A 21,334-nucleotide genomic window follows, 5' to 3' on the forward strand; every position below is an offset into this window, starting at 1 on the left:
AGTCAAAGTTCGTGATCGTATAAATGAGTCGGTAATGCAGGGCTCTGCCATTACTTCCACGCTCTCGGCTTTCTCTCGCCAGCTTTGGAATAATACGCCCAACGCTACGGACGACGGAAATTCCGTAAACATCGACTAGCGTTGTGCGCACTCGCTACGCGCAGCTCGCTTTCACCGTTCGAAAGTTGCTCGCAATTATCGATACTCGCGCGGCTTCAGCCGCGTTCGATCAGCGAAAGGAGAGCGACGTGCTTGGTGTTCTGGGACTGTAGTCGTATTGTTCGGACTGTGAAGAATAATTTGATCAGGTATGTTCCTGACAAATTAAATACCCCTGTAATGTTTGGAAAAGAAATGGTGAAAATTGGCTCAGGAAGTGACGACACAATTATATTCCTCGACTTAACGTATAACATATTCTAAAACGAGAAAACATATCGTCGTGGTGCGCAGTATTTGCAGTTTCCGCCGTTGCGCATGTGCAGTAGATCGATTTGGCGGCTTGAAAGTATATCAAGCGACGCAGAAGCCCTTTTGCCTATCTACTAGTATACGTAACCAATTGAAGTGAAAAGGAATTTTTCGGATGCTGATCACAACTTTTCACGTCGTCAACTTGCAATTGACATGTTTCCGTGTGAAATGCATTGAAGAAAGTTGCAATGATATTGTGTTTTATTATCCGAATTTAATACATATATAGTACGTTGGATGTCGTAACGTCATTTATTGTACGACTTGTGAAAAAGTTTATGAACTACTAGGCACGCAATGCCTCTGCACATTTTATTTACTCCGTTGTGTCTTAGGAATTATCAGCTGTACATGTTTCCAATTGTGATGATAAATCGTCACAGATATCTATAAGATCGTCCGCCGCGTCCATCGCAGCCGTAAAGCTGCTGGCAGTATTCCCCGTAATGTTAGTACCCACCTGCGCAAAAACATCGTTTTCGACCAGCGTACATGATATGTTAGAAACGAAACCACATACACCACATTCACCACCTAAGAGACAGATCATTGACATCCGCTCACCAAACCGTGTAGAGCCCACTTTCACCTCATACAGAATAGTGTCATACAAATCGTCAAAACTGCCACCCGCCACACGTATTGCCTTTCGAATAAACAAACTTAATAACAATTGTTCACCAGCTACATACGGATATTGCATAAGTTTTCAAAATTTTTTACATTATGTACTTGCAATATTTCTCTCATTGCATAATGAAATATTTTTACGACGTCGTAATATCGCGTTTCTCTGTTAGCAGTACTCTGTATCTACATTGTAGATGGAAAGTAATTTTTTTCACTGATCCAGTGCTTCAATAGTAATTATTCCAAGAAGATCAATAATGAAACAAGTGCTACTCCCCTAGCTTGCTGAACGATTGAGCCATTCAAGTAAGAGAACGCGGAAAAATATGTTTCGGCGTTTGTGCGGAGTCTCTAACGAAATTTTTCTTTCATATGAGTAGTGCAGAAAAATTTGATTGTACTCACCGCAGCCATACACGCATTGGTACTGCATGAGAGCGCGGTTTGTGTCATTTCCTGCATGGTTTCGAAAAAAGTAGTGAAGTATGTTACTGCAGTGTTGATATCAGTTGTGGTAGAATTTGCGTAGCTGATACAGCAGTCGGTTGCAGCCGTCGAGGTGTCATTTGCAGAGTATGATTCAATTACGTCCAAACCATTAATATACGCAGCCGTCTGAAGACAAAATAAATAATTCTATTCGTGCCTCAGTTATTCCCAGGATCACAATCGTTGAGATCTAACGCAGTTTTCGCAGAGTTGAAATAAGATTATAAGGAAAGACTCATTGTCAGATTACACGAAGCACGCAGAGGGTCAACGACATTTTATTTTGCAGGTACCTACCGCAAGTTCTGTATTTATAGCCCTAATAAGTATAAATGTTACGGTAAAGTCGAGTCAAGTCATGATTATTCTTATCGTGTCGACGAGAATTTTCCCTTGAAAGAAGTCAAGTTTTTTTGTTTTTAATTCTATAAATTTCATGGAATCGTTCCAATGATTTCCAGACCCTGACAGAAGTGGTTTTTTCAATCCTTAAAAGTTTTTTAATTTTGCCGTCAGGTTATTTCGTAATTTTTTTAGAGTTTTCAGAACGTCTCGAAAAATCTGGAACAATCAATTAAGTCATAAGGATTATATTAAATAGTAAATAACTTTCAAGGAAACGAAGAAACCATTACCAGCAAGGTCTTGCAATTCTCTTCTATTTATGTAAAACTAGCAGCCCGTTGAAACTCCACCCGCGAATATTTTAAAATGCTTCTTGTGGCAAAAACATTAGACATAGCTGTATGTTTTCGTGGACTTTATTGTAAAGCTCACCGAGACCTCGGAAAATGTTGAACATAACTTTCATCTATTCGTAAGAGTTTGGACAGCGTTCGCATAAGTGTGTGATCGCGTTCCGACTTGACTTACACACATCGTTATATCTCCAAAACTATTGGTCTGGTAGTAACATAAAAAAAAAAAAAAAAAATTTATCCCTGAAAAGACAGAATACTTTATTTTTACTTGTGACTCGATGAATCAAATGCAATTTTTATAACGATCCCACAATCGAAGCTGCAATGTGTACCGTACGCATATGACTGGTAAATTTTTCAAGCTATACAAGGTTTCTATCGTGGCTTTTGCACGAAATTTCATTATTTAAATTTAATTCATAAAATCCTAAGTAAAAAGAAATATTTTTTTCTTTTTAGAGCAAAAAAATATAAATTTTTTTTTCAACCATCATATTTAATAATTTTTAGATTCTTTTTTTTTGTCTGGATATATCAACAGGCATTTCCATTGACTATTTTCTGCCAGTACAAATCAACCAAATCGATATATAATCATAAACAACAATAAACGGCGAAAAGTTATGGCGGGATGAAAATTCAAATTTTCCAGAACTAGCCATTAATGGAACACTATCATTTTCACAATTTTATGGGACCACTAGCGGAGTAAGACAACAAATTCGTCTTCGAAATCGGTTGAAAATACAACCTATAAGACTAGCCAGACGTTGTATCTATGTGCAGAAAACAAAACAATCGAAATCGGTTCGTTAGTTCTAAATTTATAAGCTAACACACGGACGAATGTACAGATGGCCGCTGATACATGGACAGATTATCTGTAATCTTTTTCCGATTTTCGTACGTCGCCCGGGAAAAGTCTTACATACACTTTAGGGAAAATACTTAAATTTATGGTTTGACCTGGTGAAGCCATGAAATCTTATATCGACTCTGGGAAATAGATTTGCCATGTGATAACTTTAAGGTCTTCAGGACTTTTTGAGTTTCTGTTTTTTAATCTACCTGTTCAATCGCTGTGCTAGAGTGTCACTTACCATTTCCAAAAATCTCGTGTAAGCGTCATTAGTGAGGCTTGATGCTGACGTGCTCACCACCTCAGCAAGAGCAGATGAAATACTACTCGTGGTATCGGTTGCAGACTGAAAATCACAATCAACGATATTTGTAATCTGAAATCTTTCTAGGTTTCAAAAACGAAATAATCGCACTCAGATTACTAAATGCATACTCCTTCGATCGGCATCAGTTGAAACCGAAATTTATCGTTTCTTCATTTCTCAAAGTGCTTCAGTAACGTTCTTACGATACCATAATAATGAATTTTTGCTTTCTGATGTGTGAATATTGTGTGTGTTTTTTTTTCTCGCGACAGAAATTTTTTTACCAACAAATTCTTTCCTAGTATTTTTATTTTATCCGAATTCATGTGGGTTTTCTCAGTGGACTTTATTTCCAAAGTCTGAATGAATTTTCTGAGGCTGGATTGTAACCTGAGTACACCCCTACTCGACATTTAATTAATCGATTATCCCTATTGCAAAAAGCCAAGCTTTGTGTTTATTCGGCTAATTTGACCTATTTCACAGTTACTGCAGTCCCACTTACCACGCTGTCAACATCCGACATAATTGAGGTATACTTCGTAGTCATCGTCGTATTCGCTGATGTTGCAGTTGACGTCCCCGACTCCAACATACTGGACAGATCTGTGCCTTGGATACCCTGAGAATAGAATAATGGAGCTCAGACAAAGTTATCTTGGTGTTAAAATGGGACTAATATGAAGACTCGAACGATGCGAAGTACGCCAAAAGACAATGGATGTTTTTTTACACATCGAGATAAAGTTGTGAATTTATATTTAATTACGGTACAATCGTGCCAAGTCGTAATTGTTTGTTAACGTCTTGATACTAAGGATTGTTTGAAGGGACAGCATGTGAAATCGAGTGTTCAGTACTGATACTTCACACCTTAATTTTACTGGAGCTGAAATTTTTTATAAAAATTACCTGAATCGAATCGCTTGATCCCGTGCTACGAAGCTCGAGCGACAATATTTAATTTCGTTGGAAAATATTGCTCGTCTCAATACAGAAAAATACCGTTAAGTATCCTCCGCCCATTGCCAGCGGGGTGAATTGAAAAATCTCGGGACCAATATTATTATATTTTGATAGAAGTTTGTGACCACGATACATGTACAGTAATGAAGGTCCTCGACGCGAAGGTCAAATTGTTTTTTGTCGGTGACGTTTCGATTCGAGCTTCGTCGGCCATCTTCAGACAACAAAACTTTGAACCCCATTTTATATTGCGTAAATGGCAACATAGCAAAGAAATTCATTAGTTTATGCTCTGTTAATTTTATCCACGTGTTCTCTCAATTTAAAACGATATATAATCATTTACAAGTGCAACAGTAAATTCCATTATATTGAAAGTTATTATAATAATCCCCAGAGAGAACGGGAATCAGTTGAATGGTACATCGGAAGACTTCACAGCAAAAAACCATAAGTCCGTAATACATTTTGATATTTTGATACATGTTAAAAATTGAATGTAAATAACCAAAGTATCAGTACTGCAAAAAATACGGCAATGTTTAGTAACGAAAGAAACGTTTCTCGCATTTTCCGTGAAAAATAACTGGCATTAATTCTACATTGATTTCCAAGTAAGTGTTAATAATTCATTTTGCATAGTTTCATAGTTCTTCTTTATCCAAATCAAGGTTCATCGTTAACATTATTTTATTTTACTCACCGTAACAGCGACCAGGAGGCACAAAGCAATTGCGAATTTTGCCATCTTGAACGATTTGGATTGAGTAGAATAGTTGGTAGTTGAATTGAAACAAAGTTGTGATACGATATGCCGAAATTCGCGCTCCTTATATACCTACGCAATGAAACCAGCGTAATCGTGTGCAAATTAAACACTTGTGTAAACCCCGGAATAGGAGGATGAACAGCGAGTAAGTATAGTTCCTCGTCGGGAAAATTTTCCGCTTAATCGTCATGGGTCAAACTTTTCAGAAAGTATGGAGTGGTTAAAGCCACGACAGGAAGTTCTCTAAACTGCACTAAAGATGTAAAAAATTGACTGCTCATTTTTTGGGAATGAGTAATCTTTCACAAGGCTCACCAGATATTTGGCCTAGGAAACGATTCAATTCTAGGAGAATAATGGAACCTGTTCAGTATAAAATTCTGTGATTTAGGAATATCGGAGGTATCTCAGAAAAAAAATCGAGATGTACAGAGTATTTCAACACAGGTAACTAATTTCTTAAGTCTTATTGCACTTTTCTTTTCTAGGTCGATCAGATTAGTCTACTTTGTTGTTTTGACTTTTCATTTTTCAGCTCTGCAATAATTATCAACTTTCTTAAGATTCCTGTTTTGATCGGTATCAATCCCTTTTGGATTTCCCATGACTCGTATGGAAATTCCCAGCTTTGTTTCAGCCATTTTAGATCATATTGTATCCAAGCCTGTGCGAATCTTGGAAAAGTAGAAGACCACCAAAATTCATTTACCTTCTCGACAATTCGCAAAATAAACTCGTGTACGCCATTTGTGTAACCTTAGCAGTTGAATGTTTGCTTCGTTAGTATTATTTCTACATCGAGTTACGACGTAGTGATAAATGAAGAAATTAAGATAAGGTTGATGCTCCAAATTACGACTGATCGTCAGAAGGTGCAAGATAAAAGTAATGAATTAATGATTCTGATGCATTTCTTTTCCGCGAAAAGTAGAGAAATATATTGCATTCCAGCAATTTATTTGACGAAGGTAACAAAAACTTTTATTTCCCATTTCTTAAAAAATATACATATATTTATTGGGCTAGAACGAAATTTTTCTTATCGATGTTAGTTATCGTAGTAGGCAATCCATTGTATTGCTGGAAAATAATATTTTTTACGTCTGTAACAGCGAGAGAAATTAGGTATCAAACCTGTTGAATCTAATTATGGGGTTCGCGTTTAGAGATGCGTATAATTTTAACGTAGCCCCAACGCACGCGCTGATTCAGATCACTTGTCTAAATATAGCAGAAAATATTGGAGAATCGAAATCGCTATCGCTCTGTTCATCAAACAGGTATACTGCAAATATTTGCATGGTTTTGCTCACTTAATCGTATTATCATCATTTTACCAATCATATAATTATTCTATGTCTCGTAATCAAGTTACTGACATTGAGTTCAATCGACCCCACTGAAGTATCAACATGCTATTATTCTACCATCTGTTTTTTCCTTTACTTCGAATATTATCTTTCTGTTCCTGATCACAAAACTTGGATTTCTAGCATTTATACTTTTTCCACAGCGAAAACTTACACATTTATTGGAGACACTGTAGAATATGTATCAACAGTTTCGTTGGATAATAGGATGGAAAATAATTTTTGCAGTGTCGAGCAAATCCGGACGTATGTGTTGAACACGCGTCGACTTTGTGACGTTTTTGAAACCCTCGTGCATGTACAGTCAATCTGAATTTATAAATTCGAATAGATGTCTTGACACAACATATATGTGAATGGTGATTGCAACAGATTGCACGAAAATCCTTGATACGTCATCGAATCAATAATATAATTATATTCCATTCGTACGTCAGAATGTTTTCTTTCGCCCTACTTTTTATTTTTTGCACAGTTGTTGCAGGTGTTAAATAACTGGTGATTATCATTTCCTGTACACGAATGATCCAATACAAAATTACGAAATTCAAATACAGAAACTGAAAATTTTTAAGGTAAGACTCTTTTGAAAAATGTTGTTTTTGGAATAAATTTAAGCATGATTCGTTGGTTGTTGGTTTTTTTTTTTTACTTTTTTTTACAGCTGTCGTCGATTCAATCCGGTGCGCGTTTATACACGTGCCGTGTTTAAGAATTCAAATACGCAACGTGGCCTCGACAAGTGCACTAATCAAGCCACTTGTTTAAATATTGCAGAGAATATTGGAGAATCAGAATCGCTATCGCTCTGTTTATATAAAGAGTATGTATGTAATATTTTTGGCTAAATAAATAAATAGACACGTGTGCACGTGGTGACCTTCCCGATACACTTGTTACTATAAGTGTTGGTGTGTGTTTTTTTACCACTGTTAGCGCAGCTTCGTTACCGCGGCTAACATCATTTGGTTTCTTTCGCATTTCATTTAAGTGTCTTTCAATAATCTCTTCCGAGCACAGCTTGACTGCGATCTTGTGTGAGTGGACTCAATTTAATTTTATCTGTGAGAAAGAGAGTTTACAAGAATGTTGTTTTCACGATCCATGATCGAATAATATTATATCCATCGATTTTTTTTTCGTTCTAGCTTCACGCGGAAGAATTTTTATTTTCCTTTTAAAGGTTTGGACAATTTTTTTCGCCGCTCCATTCAATGATCAGTGTGATTCCCATGTTTGTTTAATTCATTCATTTTAATTCAAATTTTTTGAATCCTGGCTTAACTTAGCGAGAAAAGCTTAACCATGCTTCAGTAAGATGAAAAAAAGAAAATTGAACATTAATTCGAAATTTCTTCATGCGGTCCATTTTGCATCGGGTTTTCGAAAAAATGAATACTTACGGTCCCCAGTAAATGTCAATGACAGGGAACCGTTTATATGTGAGAAATTAGTAAATATTCGTATTCTATAGATTCTATGAGACATATTTTCTCAGGGCGTCCATTTCGAAGATATGTCTTCCTTTTTCAAATTATTTTCTATGAGTACATTTACCGCTCTATTGGCGCTTTCCGTGGCTATAGCTGTTGCGATTCAGTCATCTAATTTTGTTATTTCTATTTTTAATCATGAGATGTTCAAAGTTTTTGGCTTTGTACCGGTAATAAACTAATCTCTCAATACTTTACCTTCGTTTGCTAATTTGCGATCTCTTGCCAGTGCACGTAACCCTGCCACGAACTGTATAATTGTCACACGAATTTTTTTTCTGCTTTCTTTCACGGAAACGTTGCCGTAATGCTGTCTCATTCACTTTCGGATTTATGGATTCTCAAGTTTTCAAATAATATCATTAAAGCTAGTTTCTTAAAGCACAACCTTTCTTGATAATACTTTACATTTTTGCTTCAACTTGCGTCGAGAAAATTGATTTCCTTTTATTTTATCTGTTATTTCACTCGATCCGGAACATAAATCCATTCGCTCTACGAACTCATCCCAATTCTTCTTTCTCACTTTTGTGTGCTGTTTCCTTCAACTTCATTTCACTGCTTGATATTCTTTTGTACTGCTATCCAAGCTTTTTCAGTTATAACCATTTCATCCTACATTTGTTGCAGTTTATTATCTTTTTTACCTGAGTGAAGTTTATACTCTCGTCGCCACTCTAATATAATTGGATAAAGAAAGAACTGAACACACGCTTACATGGTGAAGTTTTTATTCCAACTGTCGTGAAGGGAAAAGTGCGAGTACTTCTGCCCTCATAGACTCGCAACACACAAACATTGACACATATGTAAGCCTAGCATATGGTTGTATCCATACGCATATTCACCTAGGCACTCTAGTAGTACCCCCTATACATTCTCGCACAATCAATTTACCAAGTTCAATCAAGCCCAGTGAAGCGTAAACAGTCTATTATTCTACCACCTGTTTGCTCCTCTAATTTGTTATATTTTCTTGTGAATATTTAATATAGTCTATAATGAGTCGAAGCCACGCAAATGCTATGTACAGTACAATAAATTCGTGCTGCTAGTAACAAAAACAGTTAATTCTACATTGATTAATGTTCAATTACTGATCATATATATTGTATTGTAGAACATACTCTTGTGTAAATTATTTGCAATTGAAAAAAACGATTATTTCGAATTTTAATTATTCAATTAGCTAATTCATCCTAAGACAATGAATTGATTAATTAATTCTGCGCGTTAATATCTGTACAATAATATAATATGCTACATTAGAGGTCAATGTTGACTTGTTTAAAAATAATCGTAAATTTGAAAATTCACCCCCGGTGATTTTTGATCCATCACAATAAAAATAACACGAATTACTTAATCCTTTTAACGAAATTAATGCGCTACACGCTCACAGCTTTTTCCCCGCATAGTCCTGTAGCTCGATTGATCTCTTGCTTGCATTTTCACTCAAACCAGAGTTCGTAATCCTGTAAATAAGTCGGTAATGCAGGGCTCTGCCATTACCGCTGCATTCTCGGCTCCGTTCGCCGTCTTTGGAATAGTACGCTCGATGCTATTGACTTCCGGAATTTCGCAAACACCAACAAGCGTTGTGCGCATTCGCTACGCGCAGCTCGCTCAGACCGTCCGAATATTTCACCATTGGCGAGACTCGCGTGACGTCAATCGCGTGCAAGCAGCGCAAGGAGAACGACGTGCTCGGTGATCTGGGACTGCAATCATGTTGTTCGGACTGTACGGTGTAATTTGATCACTTATGTTCTTTCCAAATCAAATACCACTGTATTGTTCCGAAATTGTTTGTTTTGAGAAAAAATTTGTCGGAATCGGCGCAGGAGGTGACGACGAAATTATATTCTTTAACTTACCGTATAAAATATTCTGAAACGTGATAAGACGTCGTCGTGGTACGCAGTATTTGCAATTTCCCGCAATTGCGCGTATGCAGAAGGTCGATTTGGTGCTTTGGAAATATTTCAAGCGACGCACAAGCCGCCTCGCTTCTCTATCGGTGTACGTAAGCAATTTACGTGAAAACGAAATTTTACAGATGGTGAACATAATGGCTTTTCACGTCGCTTGAACCTTCAGAACACAGGTCGTTCGTACGCCAATCATTACTCGCGTGATGAAAAAAAATCTCACGCTTTTACGCAATTGCGTGAAATTTCAAATATAATAATAAAGTGATACTAGGTTGAATTGAAAAAATAATTGGTGAAATATTTTTTTAAATTCTACAACTTAACTGTCTAAAATTTTTCTGTAACAGAATATCTAAACAATTTAACTATTCATGAATAATAATAAATTTAGTAGACCGGATTTTTTTTAGATTACGTATATTTAAAATTGAAATATAGATTCATATGTTATGATTCATATAAAAGAGTAACAATAAGATTTACTTATCGAGTACATGAAATAGCTAGTGAAAGTTGAAACAAAAACAATTGTTTGTTACATTTCTGCATGAACAAGTACGAGTACGGTTGTTTAGATTGCTGTGAAATATACGTATATATGTATGTATGTATATATACATTAGAAATGGCGGTTGTAATTACAGGGATAGCCGAAGTATATCGGAACTATCCGAATGACGTTTTTTTTATTATCATCTTTACTTAAGTGATGAAAAAAACTCTCACAGTTGTAAATGAATTTTGTTTATCTTCATATTTTGAGTATTAATAATTTTATATTTTCAATATCCTAAAAAGCATAAAATTTTTTCAATGTAAAACAATGTTCGAGCGGTCATTCCAATTGAAATTTGAAAAAATAGAAGTTCTAAAATGAGTGTGAGAGAATAAAATTGCAATGACATTATATTTTATTCATCCGACCTCAATACATATACAGTACGTTGGACTTTATATCGTCATTTAGCGTATAACTTGTGAAGAAGTTTATGCAGCACTGGCGCCCAAGTTCACTGCACATTCTGCGTACTCTGCCGTGTATGTGACTAAATTATCCTGAACCGTCGTCACTGCAGACGAAAGCCCACACGATTCCAATTCCGTCTCTAATTTGCTCATATCTGATATTAGAGCGGTCGCGTTGATCATCACGTTCGAAAAGTCAGTGGCACTCGTGCCTGTAATATCAGCAGCCACCTGCGGAAAAATATTGTTTTAGACTGACTTACACACGTAGGAATCAAACGCGCATACATACGCCAGATACACACATCAGAGATAAACCGTTCACATTCAGTCACCGAACCATGTAGCCTCCACTTTAACCTCATACGGAACATTGTCACACAAATCTTCACAACAGCCACATGCATTGTTTTTGAAAAAAATTAACTTAATAACTTTTATTCTTCTGTAAGCACTACAGAAATATTAGAGTGCACTTACCTCTGCTATACATGAAATGTAAGTCCAGAAATCGGTACTGCACGAGTTCGCTTCTTCTGCCGTATCATACAGGTCTTGTAGGAAATCTGAGAACGCAGTTACCGTTGCGTCGTACTCATTATTCAGACTAGTTACATAGGTAGCGGCGCAGCTGGTTGTGTTAGCAATTGCATTAGAGATAATTGTTTGAAACTCCGTAACTAAGGTTGTACACGAGCTCAAGTCCACACTCGAATCGGAATACTGTTTGGGTGCATGAATTTTTCGTATTAGTAATTTATGAAAATTTTACTGTCACGCCTAGTGAAAAATTTTTCATACAGTTTGGCAACTTAAAACACTGAAATTTCATGTCAACTCTATAAAATCGATTACCCACGCGATAAATTTGACGGTTTTACGTCGTCAGGACATTTCAGGATTTTCAATTTATTCCAACTTGTAAGTCATTCTTCAACTTACCGATTCAACAACTGTTGCCATTTCACTAATCGCCAAGGCTGCGGTTGCGTTAGCTACCGATTCGAATGATGTGGCTGCGGTCAAAGCAGATTTGAACCCAGTTGCCTGTGAATAAAGAAAATAATTCCATTCGTGCCTTAGATACTCCGAGCATCATAATCGTTGAAATCAGACGCATTTTCGATGGAAATGAAATAAGAATTTAAGGTAACCCTCGGATTACGCGAAGCCCCCCGAATGTCACGACATTTATTTTGCAGGTACCTACCCAAGTTTTTGTATCTATAGATTTATTTTGTATATATAGATAGATAATTTTGTATCTGTAATATAGATTTTGTATTTAAATTTTATGGAATCACTGCAATGATTTGAAGACCTTGATAAAAGCGGTCCCTTCAATCCTCAAAACCTTTCTAATTTTGCCGACAAAATTTTTGGTTTTTTTTTTCTCCGTTTTCGAGCGTCCCGAAAAATTGAAACTACAAATGAGTCGTAACGGTGGAAGTAAATAGTAAACAACTTTCAAGCAAATGAAGATACCATTATACGTGTATAATTTTTTGTGATTTTTTTTTTCTATTTTTGTACGCGGGTCGAGAAAGGTTTTACTTTTACGCTAGGGGAAACAATTCGTAAATGCATAGTTTGACGTTACAAACTCATAAAATTTTACGTCGACTCCATTGAATAGATTTGCCACGTGTTAACTTTGACGTCTTCAGAAGTTTTCAGGTTATTGTCTTGATTTTCCTGTTTAATCGCTGTAGTAGAATGTCACTTACCATTTCCGTAAACACCGACTCAGCTTCAGTAGCGAAGGCCGTTATTCCAGAGGTTGACGTCGTAGTAATAGTAGATAAAATAGAACTTGTCCCGGTGGAGCTACTCTGAAAATCACAATCATCGAGATTCGCACATTTAAAAGCTTTCAAAATTTAAAAATGAAATAATCGTATTCGAATTACGAAATGCATAATTCTTTGATCGCTGTCAAACTGAAACGGCATTTGTCGTTTCCTTTTTTTTTCAAAATGTTTTAGTTACGTTTTTACAATACCGTGATGATCTTTGCTTTCTGATACGTAGACAATGTAAATTTGTCTTAGAACACGAACATTTTTTTATCAACAATTTTTGTCCTACTGTTTTTATTACACCCACATTTGTGCTAGTTTTGTCAACGGGTTTTATTAGAAAAAATCTAAACAGGATTTTTGATGTTGGCTTAAAATGAAGCTGACCTGGGTACGACATGTTCGAACATTTAATGAACGAAACTGAAAATGAGCTATAGAGGACAACGAATGCAATCATCCGATCATGACTGTTGCAAAAAAGGTAAGCTTTTTGTTTATTCAGCTAATTTGAACTGTTTAATCAACATTGCAGTGTCACTTACCACACTGCTCATTTCTGAAGTAATTGAGGACATCAAAGATGATATCGTCGTAGTTGACGACGTTTCACTTGACTCCATCGCCGCTATAATATCGGTAAGATTCGAGCCTTGGATACCCTGAGAACACAAGTATGGTGTTGAAATAAAAGTGCAAAGACGAAGACTCAAATGATGTGAAGCACGCCGAAAAACACTGATATTTTTTTGAATGTATCAAGATCAAGCTGTGAATTTACATGTAATTACGGTACAGTCTCGTCAAGTCATAATTATTCTTATCGTCTTGGTGAGAATGATTCTTTGAAGAGACAGTGAGTGAAATCGGGTGTTTCGTACTCGAAATCCACGACTGAATTTTTCTGACATTGACATTTTTAAAAAAAATGTTTTGGACAGGGTCATCTAATCGCGTGGTAGAAAACTGGAGTAATAATATCTATAGAAACGATAGAAAAAACTATCTCACACTCAACGGGGTAAATCCGGAAAGTAGGTTCTGTTATTGATATATTTGGATAGGAGTTTTTGTAACCGTGATGTATACAGTGATGAAGTTTGCGGATGTAGAGGTCAAATTGTGTTTATCGGCGACGTTTCAGTCTGCGTTCGGCCGAACATCTTGGGGCCACAAAACTTTGAACACCATTTTAGGTTGAGAATAATTGGTGATTGGGACATATGACGAAAAAACAAAAATGTTTATTAATAACGCTCTGGTACACTAACTTACGTGATGCGATATCTTCAAACCGCGCAGCAAAAAATCTCGAGTCTAAAATACATCGCATGATATTTGGATGGGTGTTAAAGAAACAAATGTTACTAAACAAAGTGCGATTGCTTCAAAAAATACGAACAGTGAGAGTGATAAATGAAAAATTTCGCATATTTTTCTCAAAAAATGACAGGCATTGATACTGTATTGATTTCCAAGTGAGAGTTCATCATTAAGCGACGATTTTGCAAAGTTTCATAGTTCTTGTTTGTTGAAATCAACGTCCATCATTAACATTATTTTATTTTACTCACGGTAACAGCGACCAGGAGGCACAAAACAGTTACGAATTTTCCCATGTTAAACGACTTTGGTTGAGCAGAATAGTTGGCAATCGAATTCAGACGGAGATTTGATATAATATGCCGAAAACGGCACTCCTTATATATGGAATGAAATCATGGTTGTTGTGCGCAAATTCAACACTTGTGTAAACCGTGGAATTAGCGAATAAACTCGTAAACACAGCCCTTCATCTCGAGTATTACCGTGTGATCGTTATAAATCAAATTTTGCAGGCACAATGGAGTGGTTGAAACTACGGCTTAAAATTCTCAAAGCTGCAATAAATATGTAGAAAATTGATAGCTAATTTCTTGGAAATAAATAATCTTTTACCCGGGATACAATAGATTTGGCCTGAGAAATTACTCAATTCTATATAACAGGTATCGAAAATCGTTCTCAAGTCAACTACGTCCATATAATCTCAACTGTTGAATGTTTACTTCTCTAGTATTATTTCTATAGCGAGTTTCGTAGTATAAGTGCCAAATGGAAAACTGAAAATAAGTTTGATGCGCCAAATTGCAACTGAGTAAGGATAAGGTAACAAGAAAAAGGAATAAACGGTTCCGACAAACTGTTTTTCGTGAAAAGAGGAGAAATATATTTTGTTTCAGTAATTTATTTGTTGAATGTAACAAATAATTGCATAGCAAAAAAATCTTTCTAACCTGTCATAGCAAAAGAAGTAATAGGGATTGAAAACAATTTTGCAGAGTCGAGTGAATTCTGAGGGATGTTTCGCACTCATATCGACTTGGTGTATGTACAGTTCATCTAAGTTTAGAAATTGGTAAAACAAATGTTTTGAAGTAACTTATATGAAAGAATACTTGAACAGATGGTACCAAAAATCGTGATACGTCATCGAATGACAAATATCACTATTATACATTCGCACGTCAGAACGTTACTTTCCACCCGACTTTTTATTCTTTGCGCAGGTGGTGCAGGCGTTAAATTAAAAGTGATTTTTTTTTCTTTTTTTTTATGAGAACAGGGTACGTACATTTTATTTTTTTATTCAATTAGTCCACTTTTCTATGATATATCGTCCCCACGAAGCACGCGATGTTGCAAATCACATTTCGAGAGACACAATTTTTTGGGTACTATCTAGTTTGTGATTATCATTCCCTGAAAAAATTCATTAAGGAATTACGGAATTCGAATCCAAGTGCTGCAACTTTTGGAGGTCAGACTCCTTCAGGAAATTTTGTTTTTCGAATCCGTATGTTTGGTCATTTTTTTTCCACAGCTATCTCTGACTCGCTCCGATTCCCGTTTATGCGTGTTAGAATTCAAATACGCAACGTGGCCCCAAGAAATACGTAATTGAGGCCACTTGTTCAAATATTTCACACAATACATAAGCGAGGAATACTAGAATTGCTGTCTCTGTATCCATAAAAAATGGTACACTGAAAATATTTTCATGATTTTACGCACCCATTCGTAATGTCACATTTTTACTAATTGTATGAAATACGTATATTCTTCTTCGTTTCGCAATCAAGTTACCGAGTTTAACCGACCCCACTGAAGCATCAATATTCTATTATTCCACCGTTTGTTGTTTGCTGTACTTTGGATATTTTCTTTCCGTTCCTGTTCACGTGAATTGGATTATTATCATTCTGAGTGTTTTCATCATATCATCATATCGTATCATCATACATCCTACATCATACATCATACATAGTATTAAAAGTTCGATACTTCACTTGCGATTAGCTAAAACAGCGTTTCGATTCTATGCCTACGAAAATTCAAGATCGAGAGAGCAAATGAAAAGTTGCTGGAATAATTATGAATATTACTGTTATAGGATACATGGAGGAGCAGGGGGACGAAGAGGGCGAAGGTGGTCGCAGGTGGTCGGAGGTGGTTGGAGGTGTTCGGTAATAGTGGGAGGTGGTAGGCGCCGGTAGGAGGTCTTAGGGGGTGGTAGAAGGTGGTCGGAGATAGTAGGAGGGGGTAGGAGCTGGAAGGAGGCGGTAGGAGGCGTTTGGAGGTGGTAAACTTTGAAAACTGGTCACAAAAATTTACCCAGGGGTATCCGTCTTTATACACATTCTTCAGTCAACGTCGAGGGTGAGCCGATTCCCGCGTTACGGCATCAGCGCTGTGACTCGCCGAATCTCGGCCAATGTTTTCCCTTACCGACCGAATCTCGTCTGAATTACTAACTTACCGACTAGCGCTTTGCTCACTTTCGTACATCCTACCCTGGTATAAAATATATGCTTGTCCCATTCTAGCTAACTGCTAAATTGTGTTTCAACTGTTTGCTCTGCGGTGATGTAGTCGGTTACACCAGGGTCACACGATTGGTCAGTGACATTCGTAGTGTAATGAGTGATAAGATGTTGCGGAAAACAGAGAGAAACCTCGGAAAATCTGTGTAATTCTTTGCCGCTATGTATCTTATACCAAATAATTAATATTAAGAATCTGTCCCGACTATGAAATAGATTAGTCAAGGCTCGTTGCAGCGGTGTAAAATGACTGAACCAACTGACGTTTCGTCGTCAGTCTAGGATTAGAGTTGTCAAATAGAAAACAAAAGCGCGGCATAACCAAGAAAGAACTTATCCTTCGCCAAAGATTCTGCGAATTAATAAACTTGAGTAAGGTAACCCAGAGTATGATTCCTCATTTCTTTGAACATTATTGTACGTGCACCTGTCATCTCGATCCTGATCACTTAACCAACATAGTATAAACCATAGCTTGTGAAATAAATAAATGGCAGCTGCAATGGATACTGATAGTGATTGGATCTCTGAGACGATCCTTGGCTCTGGCGGTTTTGGGATCGTTGAGCTTTGGAGAAATACTCATACCGGGGACAAAATAGGTGAGCTCGGTATTGCCGATCCTGAAACAAAAGGATGTTCGATAAATACTCTTTTGACACTTACTTGTATAAATTGCGCATCGCCGCTTAAGTTTTAACAGCGATCAGGCGTAATAAGTACATTATTTATCGTAGTTTTAATTAGAATAATTAGTACTGATGACTTTCTACCTTTAGCAATAAAGAAGTGTAAATCTGGTGATGCTCAATTAACTGAAAGGCAGAAGGAACGATGGGTGCATGAGGTTAATAAAATGAATCAATTGAAACACCAAAATATTGTCGCTACTAGACCTTTGCCAGATGAATTGAAAAACGTTGAAGGGCCACTGCCTGTACTTTGCATGGAATACTGTTCAAAAGGAGATCTCAGACTTGTAATTTTGCCATTGAAATATTTTTGTTTGCAAAAGTAATGTGAATAAAATAATGGTTCAAATTTTACGACTAATTGAATTAACTCGTATGCAATAATTTCTGACATCTTTTTCAATTATTGATTGTAGGTATTAACTAAGAGTGAAAATTGGTGTGGCTTGGCAGAACCAGATGCCATGCAAATATTCGGTGATGTCGCTAGTGCCATCAGTTACCTTCACTGTCAAAAAATAACACACAGAGATTTAAAGCCTGAAAATGTAGTGTTGCAAGAGAGGAATAATAAGGTAATGTTACCACTTATATTTGTGTATTCCGTTCTCTTATATTGATAGTATTATTTAAACCATTATTCACCTTACAGGTAATCTACAAATTAATTGATCTTGGTTACGCCAAGGAACTGGGACACGATAGTATCCACGCTTCTGCTGTTGGAACGTTACATTATGTTGCTCCAGAAATATTGTGGGCAGAGAAATATACTTGTTCTGTTGATTACTGGAGCTTAGGAATTCTGTTTTATGAAGTAATAACTGGCTCAAGACCATTTTTGCCAAACGAAACAAGTCCTATAGAATGGTAATAAATTTTCGAATGAAAATACCGCAATCATTCGAAAATATTCCTCACTTGAGATTTATCAATTTTTCATATCCAGGAGGAGACACGTCTCACGTAAATCAAACGATGATATATGTGTCCAATACGAAGATGGCAGCGTAGTTTATAAGCAAGATATTCAAGATTCCACTGATATATCACCGTAAGATGATGCACATGTGATTCAATCTTCAATGAAAATAAGAAATTATTTTAACTCGTTATAATATGCATACTTTTGTTCAGATTGTTCTAATGATATTTTTTATAACACTATTGCATCAGATGCATCAGAAATGCTTTGAAAGATTGGTTCAGAACTGTCCTACAATGGGATCCAAAAAAACGTGGGCGGCAATGCCAGAAAAATGGTACCGAAATCGTGGTTGTATTTTCCATGCTTGCACAAATTTTATCCAAGAAGGTACATCTGAAACATAAAAAATCAGAATTCAATGAAAATTGATTTCCACTTATCAATTGTGCTGATTTTTTTGTTTGATGTACAGGTGATTCATGTCTTCTGTGTACCACATTATCGTATATATCACTACGAAATATCGAGTGATACCACTCTTGAGCAACTGAGATGTTTGATCGAGCAAGATACTCAAATAAGTATTTCTAGTCAAGAATTACTTGACCCTGATGGTGATCTTCTGGAGGATGATGGGATTATAAAATTAAGCGACCTACGAGTGAGTATTTGAATGCTCAGAATAATTGCAAAATTTCATTGGAAAGTTATTGATCTCTAAATGATTCCCTCTGTAAATGATGCAGGGATTGAGATTGTTGTCTCTCTGAAGGCTTTGAAAACAGTAAAAAGAGTAGAGGTACACATGGATCGGAGAAGCCACTTTCCTTCAAGATTGACAGAAGCATTGAACATGTGTTGCCTCACTAGTTCACATGCTTGCATTGTTGCCCCTTGACTTCAATAATGTTGCAAACTAATCTATTGAAATTTTAGTTGACAAATCTCTTCTGTAAGATCCTGTGTTGATGAATTTAAAAAGAATGATTACAGAAATATTTTTCTTATTAAATAATTTAACCAGAATTATTTAGTTGCATCTCATTTTCAGACCGATTATTTCAGTCATTACACTGATTTCTGAATTTTTATTTATTTTAGGGTAGGTTACTAACGCTTTCGAAAAAAGAAAGTGTGCTTAGCGAGATACCTGATCCGGAAGTGCCGTATTTGGTTAGAAAAATCATTGAAGCACCAAGAATGACAATGACCAAATATGAATTGCAGCGGTGCTATTCCGCTGCAATATTTTTCGTAAAAAGAGAAGCTCAACTGTTTCGATCTTACATATTGGCTCTGTGTGCGAAAATGTTCGTAACTGCATATGCGATTAAAATAAATAATTATTATTCTTTGGCCCACTATCTCTATCAATGAATTCTGCCACTAACATACCTGTTATTAATCATTTCCAGCGATCTAGTCAACTCCAAATTCGATACTATATCATCAAAGAAAGATAACATGGCCTCAGGCTTCAACTTACTCCAAGAAGAATTTCACTCAATGTGTGAATTAATACAAAATGATGGAACTAACGTCTTAGACACATTGAAGAACGAAATTCAAAATCTAACACAGAAGCTGCAATTTCTCTCAGAAACGGTCCATGCTCTCAAAGCAAAATGCGATAAAGTTTTACATGTACGAAACATTTTAACCAAGCTTGGAGATATTGAATGGACAACAGAATACAGAGAACTGTAAGTTAAGAAAACCACTACACTATTTCTAATATTAAATTTATGGATTGCAAAAATATTTTGCGTTAATATCATTTCACATCTCAGTTTAGAAAAGGCACAAGGTATCGTTGAAAACTCTAAAATACTCTCTGAGAAGATTAAGCACCAACCAGTTCGTATGGCCAAGTTTATATTTGAACTTCTGAAATGTCGAAAAAATCTAATGAATAATGAACAACTCATCAATATAAAAAGGTACATTATTAAATTTCCACATTCCAAAAATTTATGAAAAATCTCTCAAATGGAGATGACTTGTTTTTATACATGTTATCAATAACTCATTATGATGATTACAGTACTTGTGAATTTTTGACTTCATTCTAAAGGAGCAGCTTTGTTTATTGCTGTCAGTCACTTAACGCACTATAAATCTTTGATATCATTTCTGTTCGATTTTTCAATTTTACAGTGAAATTGATCATGTGTCGACGGCTCAGGCAGCAAAAGATCTCTCAATGCAAGAAAAGTATATTGAATCTGCTGTTGCATTGGTTGGTGTTTACCGAGAACAAATTTCAAATTTGTGTAAGAAATGGGAAAATTACAAGCAAGTGGCCAGTTTTCCCAAAAATTTAGAAAGCATGGATGTAGAATGTAACGTTGATGATAACCGTGAATTGGAATCTTCCGTACGAAGTCTGAATGAAGAAGATGGTTTGACCAGTGATAATGTTATCTATGATAACTTGGTAATACGATACCTGTGAGTACTTATCTTGTGGTAATTCATTACCTATAAGTATTCATTTTCTTGATTACTGATTAGGGAAAGATAGCAAAAAACCATCGAGTTTGCGCTGCAGAATCGTGTTGCTGTCAGAAATGTTGTTCAATAGTCATGCTGAGATTTATTTTTCACACAGGCATTTTTTCCCCAATACTTCATGCCTCGACACGTGTATAATAAGTCGTAGGAAATTGTCTATTGTACCGAAAACGTCGATGTAGCAACAATAAGATATAATTATATTATTTACAGGATGCTCGACGTTATTTCTGAAACATACGAAAAGTTTAAACAAATAATGAACCTGAATCCATAAAGAGATGAAATCAAACAGAAAAAATAATTTTAAAACTTACGTTAAAAGTATATAAAACTACGTTGTATTTTACTCAAATATTTTATTACCGATTTTTCATAAAATACATAATTGCTAGATGGTAGGTCTATTATAAACTGTCAGTTATGAATTTTGATTTTATACAGTGTGATATTTGATACGAAAAATATAATACTTTTTTAAGCAACACCTATCTATATCTTATCCCTAGATAACGTATACAAACAGAAGACGTGATTTATGATTGTGAATATTTATCCACAACTATGGAGTTTTTATAAC

At 36.0% G+C, this 21,334-nt stretch overlaps 3 protein-coding genes across 10 annotated transcripts; 1 reads left to right on the plus strand and 2 right to left on the minus strand.

The window, feature by feature from the left end:
* Nucleotides 1-657: 657 nt before the first annotated feature.
* Nucleotides 658-5,268, minus strand: LOC124212953 (uncharacterized). The gene is made up of 5 exons (XM_046613652.1): nucleotides 5,130-5,268; nucleotides 3,966-4,082; nucleotides 3,395-3,499; nucleotides 1,510-1,719; nucleotides 658-934 (listed from the first exon to the last, which is right to left on the minus strand). The coding sequence occupies exons 1-5, from the start codon at nucleotides 5,172-5,174 to the stop codon at nucleotides 806-808; spliced, it is 606 nt and encodes a 201-aa protein (XP_046469608.1). The 5' UTR covers nucleotides 5,175-5,268; the 3' UTR covers nucleotides 658-805.
* Nucleotides 5,269-10,885: 5,617 nt separating this feature from the next.
* LOC124212948 (uncharacterized) lies at nucleotides 10,886-14,461 on the minus strand. Of its 2 annotated transcripts, none has more exons than XM_046613637.1 (6): nucleotides 14,332-14,461; nucleotides 13,303-13,419; nucleotides 12,686-12,790; nucleotides 11,901-12,005; nucleotides 11,439-11,681; nucleotides 10,886-11,189 (listed from the first exon to the last, which is right to left on the minus strand). In XM_046613637.1, the coding sequence occupies exons 1-6, from the start codon at nucleotides 14,374-14,376 to the stop codon at nucleotides 10,980-10,982; spliced, it is 825 nt and encodes a 274-aa protein (XP_046469593.1). In that variant the 5' UTR covers nucleotides 14,377-14,461; the 3' UTR covers nucleotides 10,886-10,979. The 2 variants fall into 2 exon arrangements, with proteins under 2 accessions (XP_046469593.1, XP_068989200.1); XM_069133099.1 differs by lacking the exon at nucleotides 14,332-14,461 and adding an exon at nucleotides 13,539-13,616.
* Nucleotides 13,905-21,334, plus strand: IKKbeta (I-kappaB kinase beta). Of its 7 annotated transcripts, none has more exons than XM_069133098.1 (13): nucleotides 13,905-14,359; nucleotides 16,837-17,222; nucleotides 17,400-17,599; nucleotides 17,729-17,887; nucleotides 17,965-18,182; nucleotides 18,262-18,366; nucleotides 18,489-18,627; nucleotides 18,713-18,901; nucleotides 19,342-19,550; nucleotides 19,656-19,943; nucleotides 20,031-20,180; nucleotides 20,398-20,691; nucleotides 20,968-21,239. In XM_069133098.1, exons 2-13 carry the CDS (start codon nucleotides 17,111-17,113, stop codon nucleotides 21,029-21,031), a joined length of 2,127 nt encoding a protein of 708 aa, XP_068989199.1. In that variant the 5' UTR covers nucleotides 13,905-14,359; nucleotides 16,837-17,110; the 3' UTR covers nucleotides 21,032-21,239. The 7 variants fall into 7 exon arrangements, 6 of the variants coding, with proteins under 6 accessions (XP_068989199.1, XP_046469405.1, XP_046469415.1 ...); XM_046613449.2 differs by having other exon boundaries at nucleotides 13,905-14,332; XM_046613459.2 differs by having other exon boundaries at nucleotides 13,905-14,235.

This window comes from Neodiprion pinetum, chromosome 1 (genome assembly GCF_021155775.2).
Source record: "Neodiprion pinetum isolate iyNeoPine1 chromosome 1, iyNeoPine1.2, whole genome shotgun sequence".
Lineage (NCBI taxonomy): Eukaryota > Metazoa > Arthropoda > Insecta > Hymenoptera > Diprionidae > Neodiprion > Neodiprion pinetum.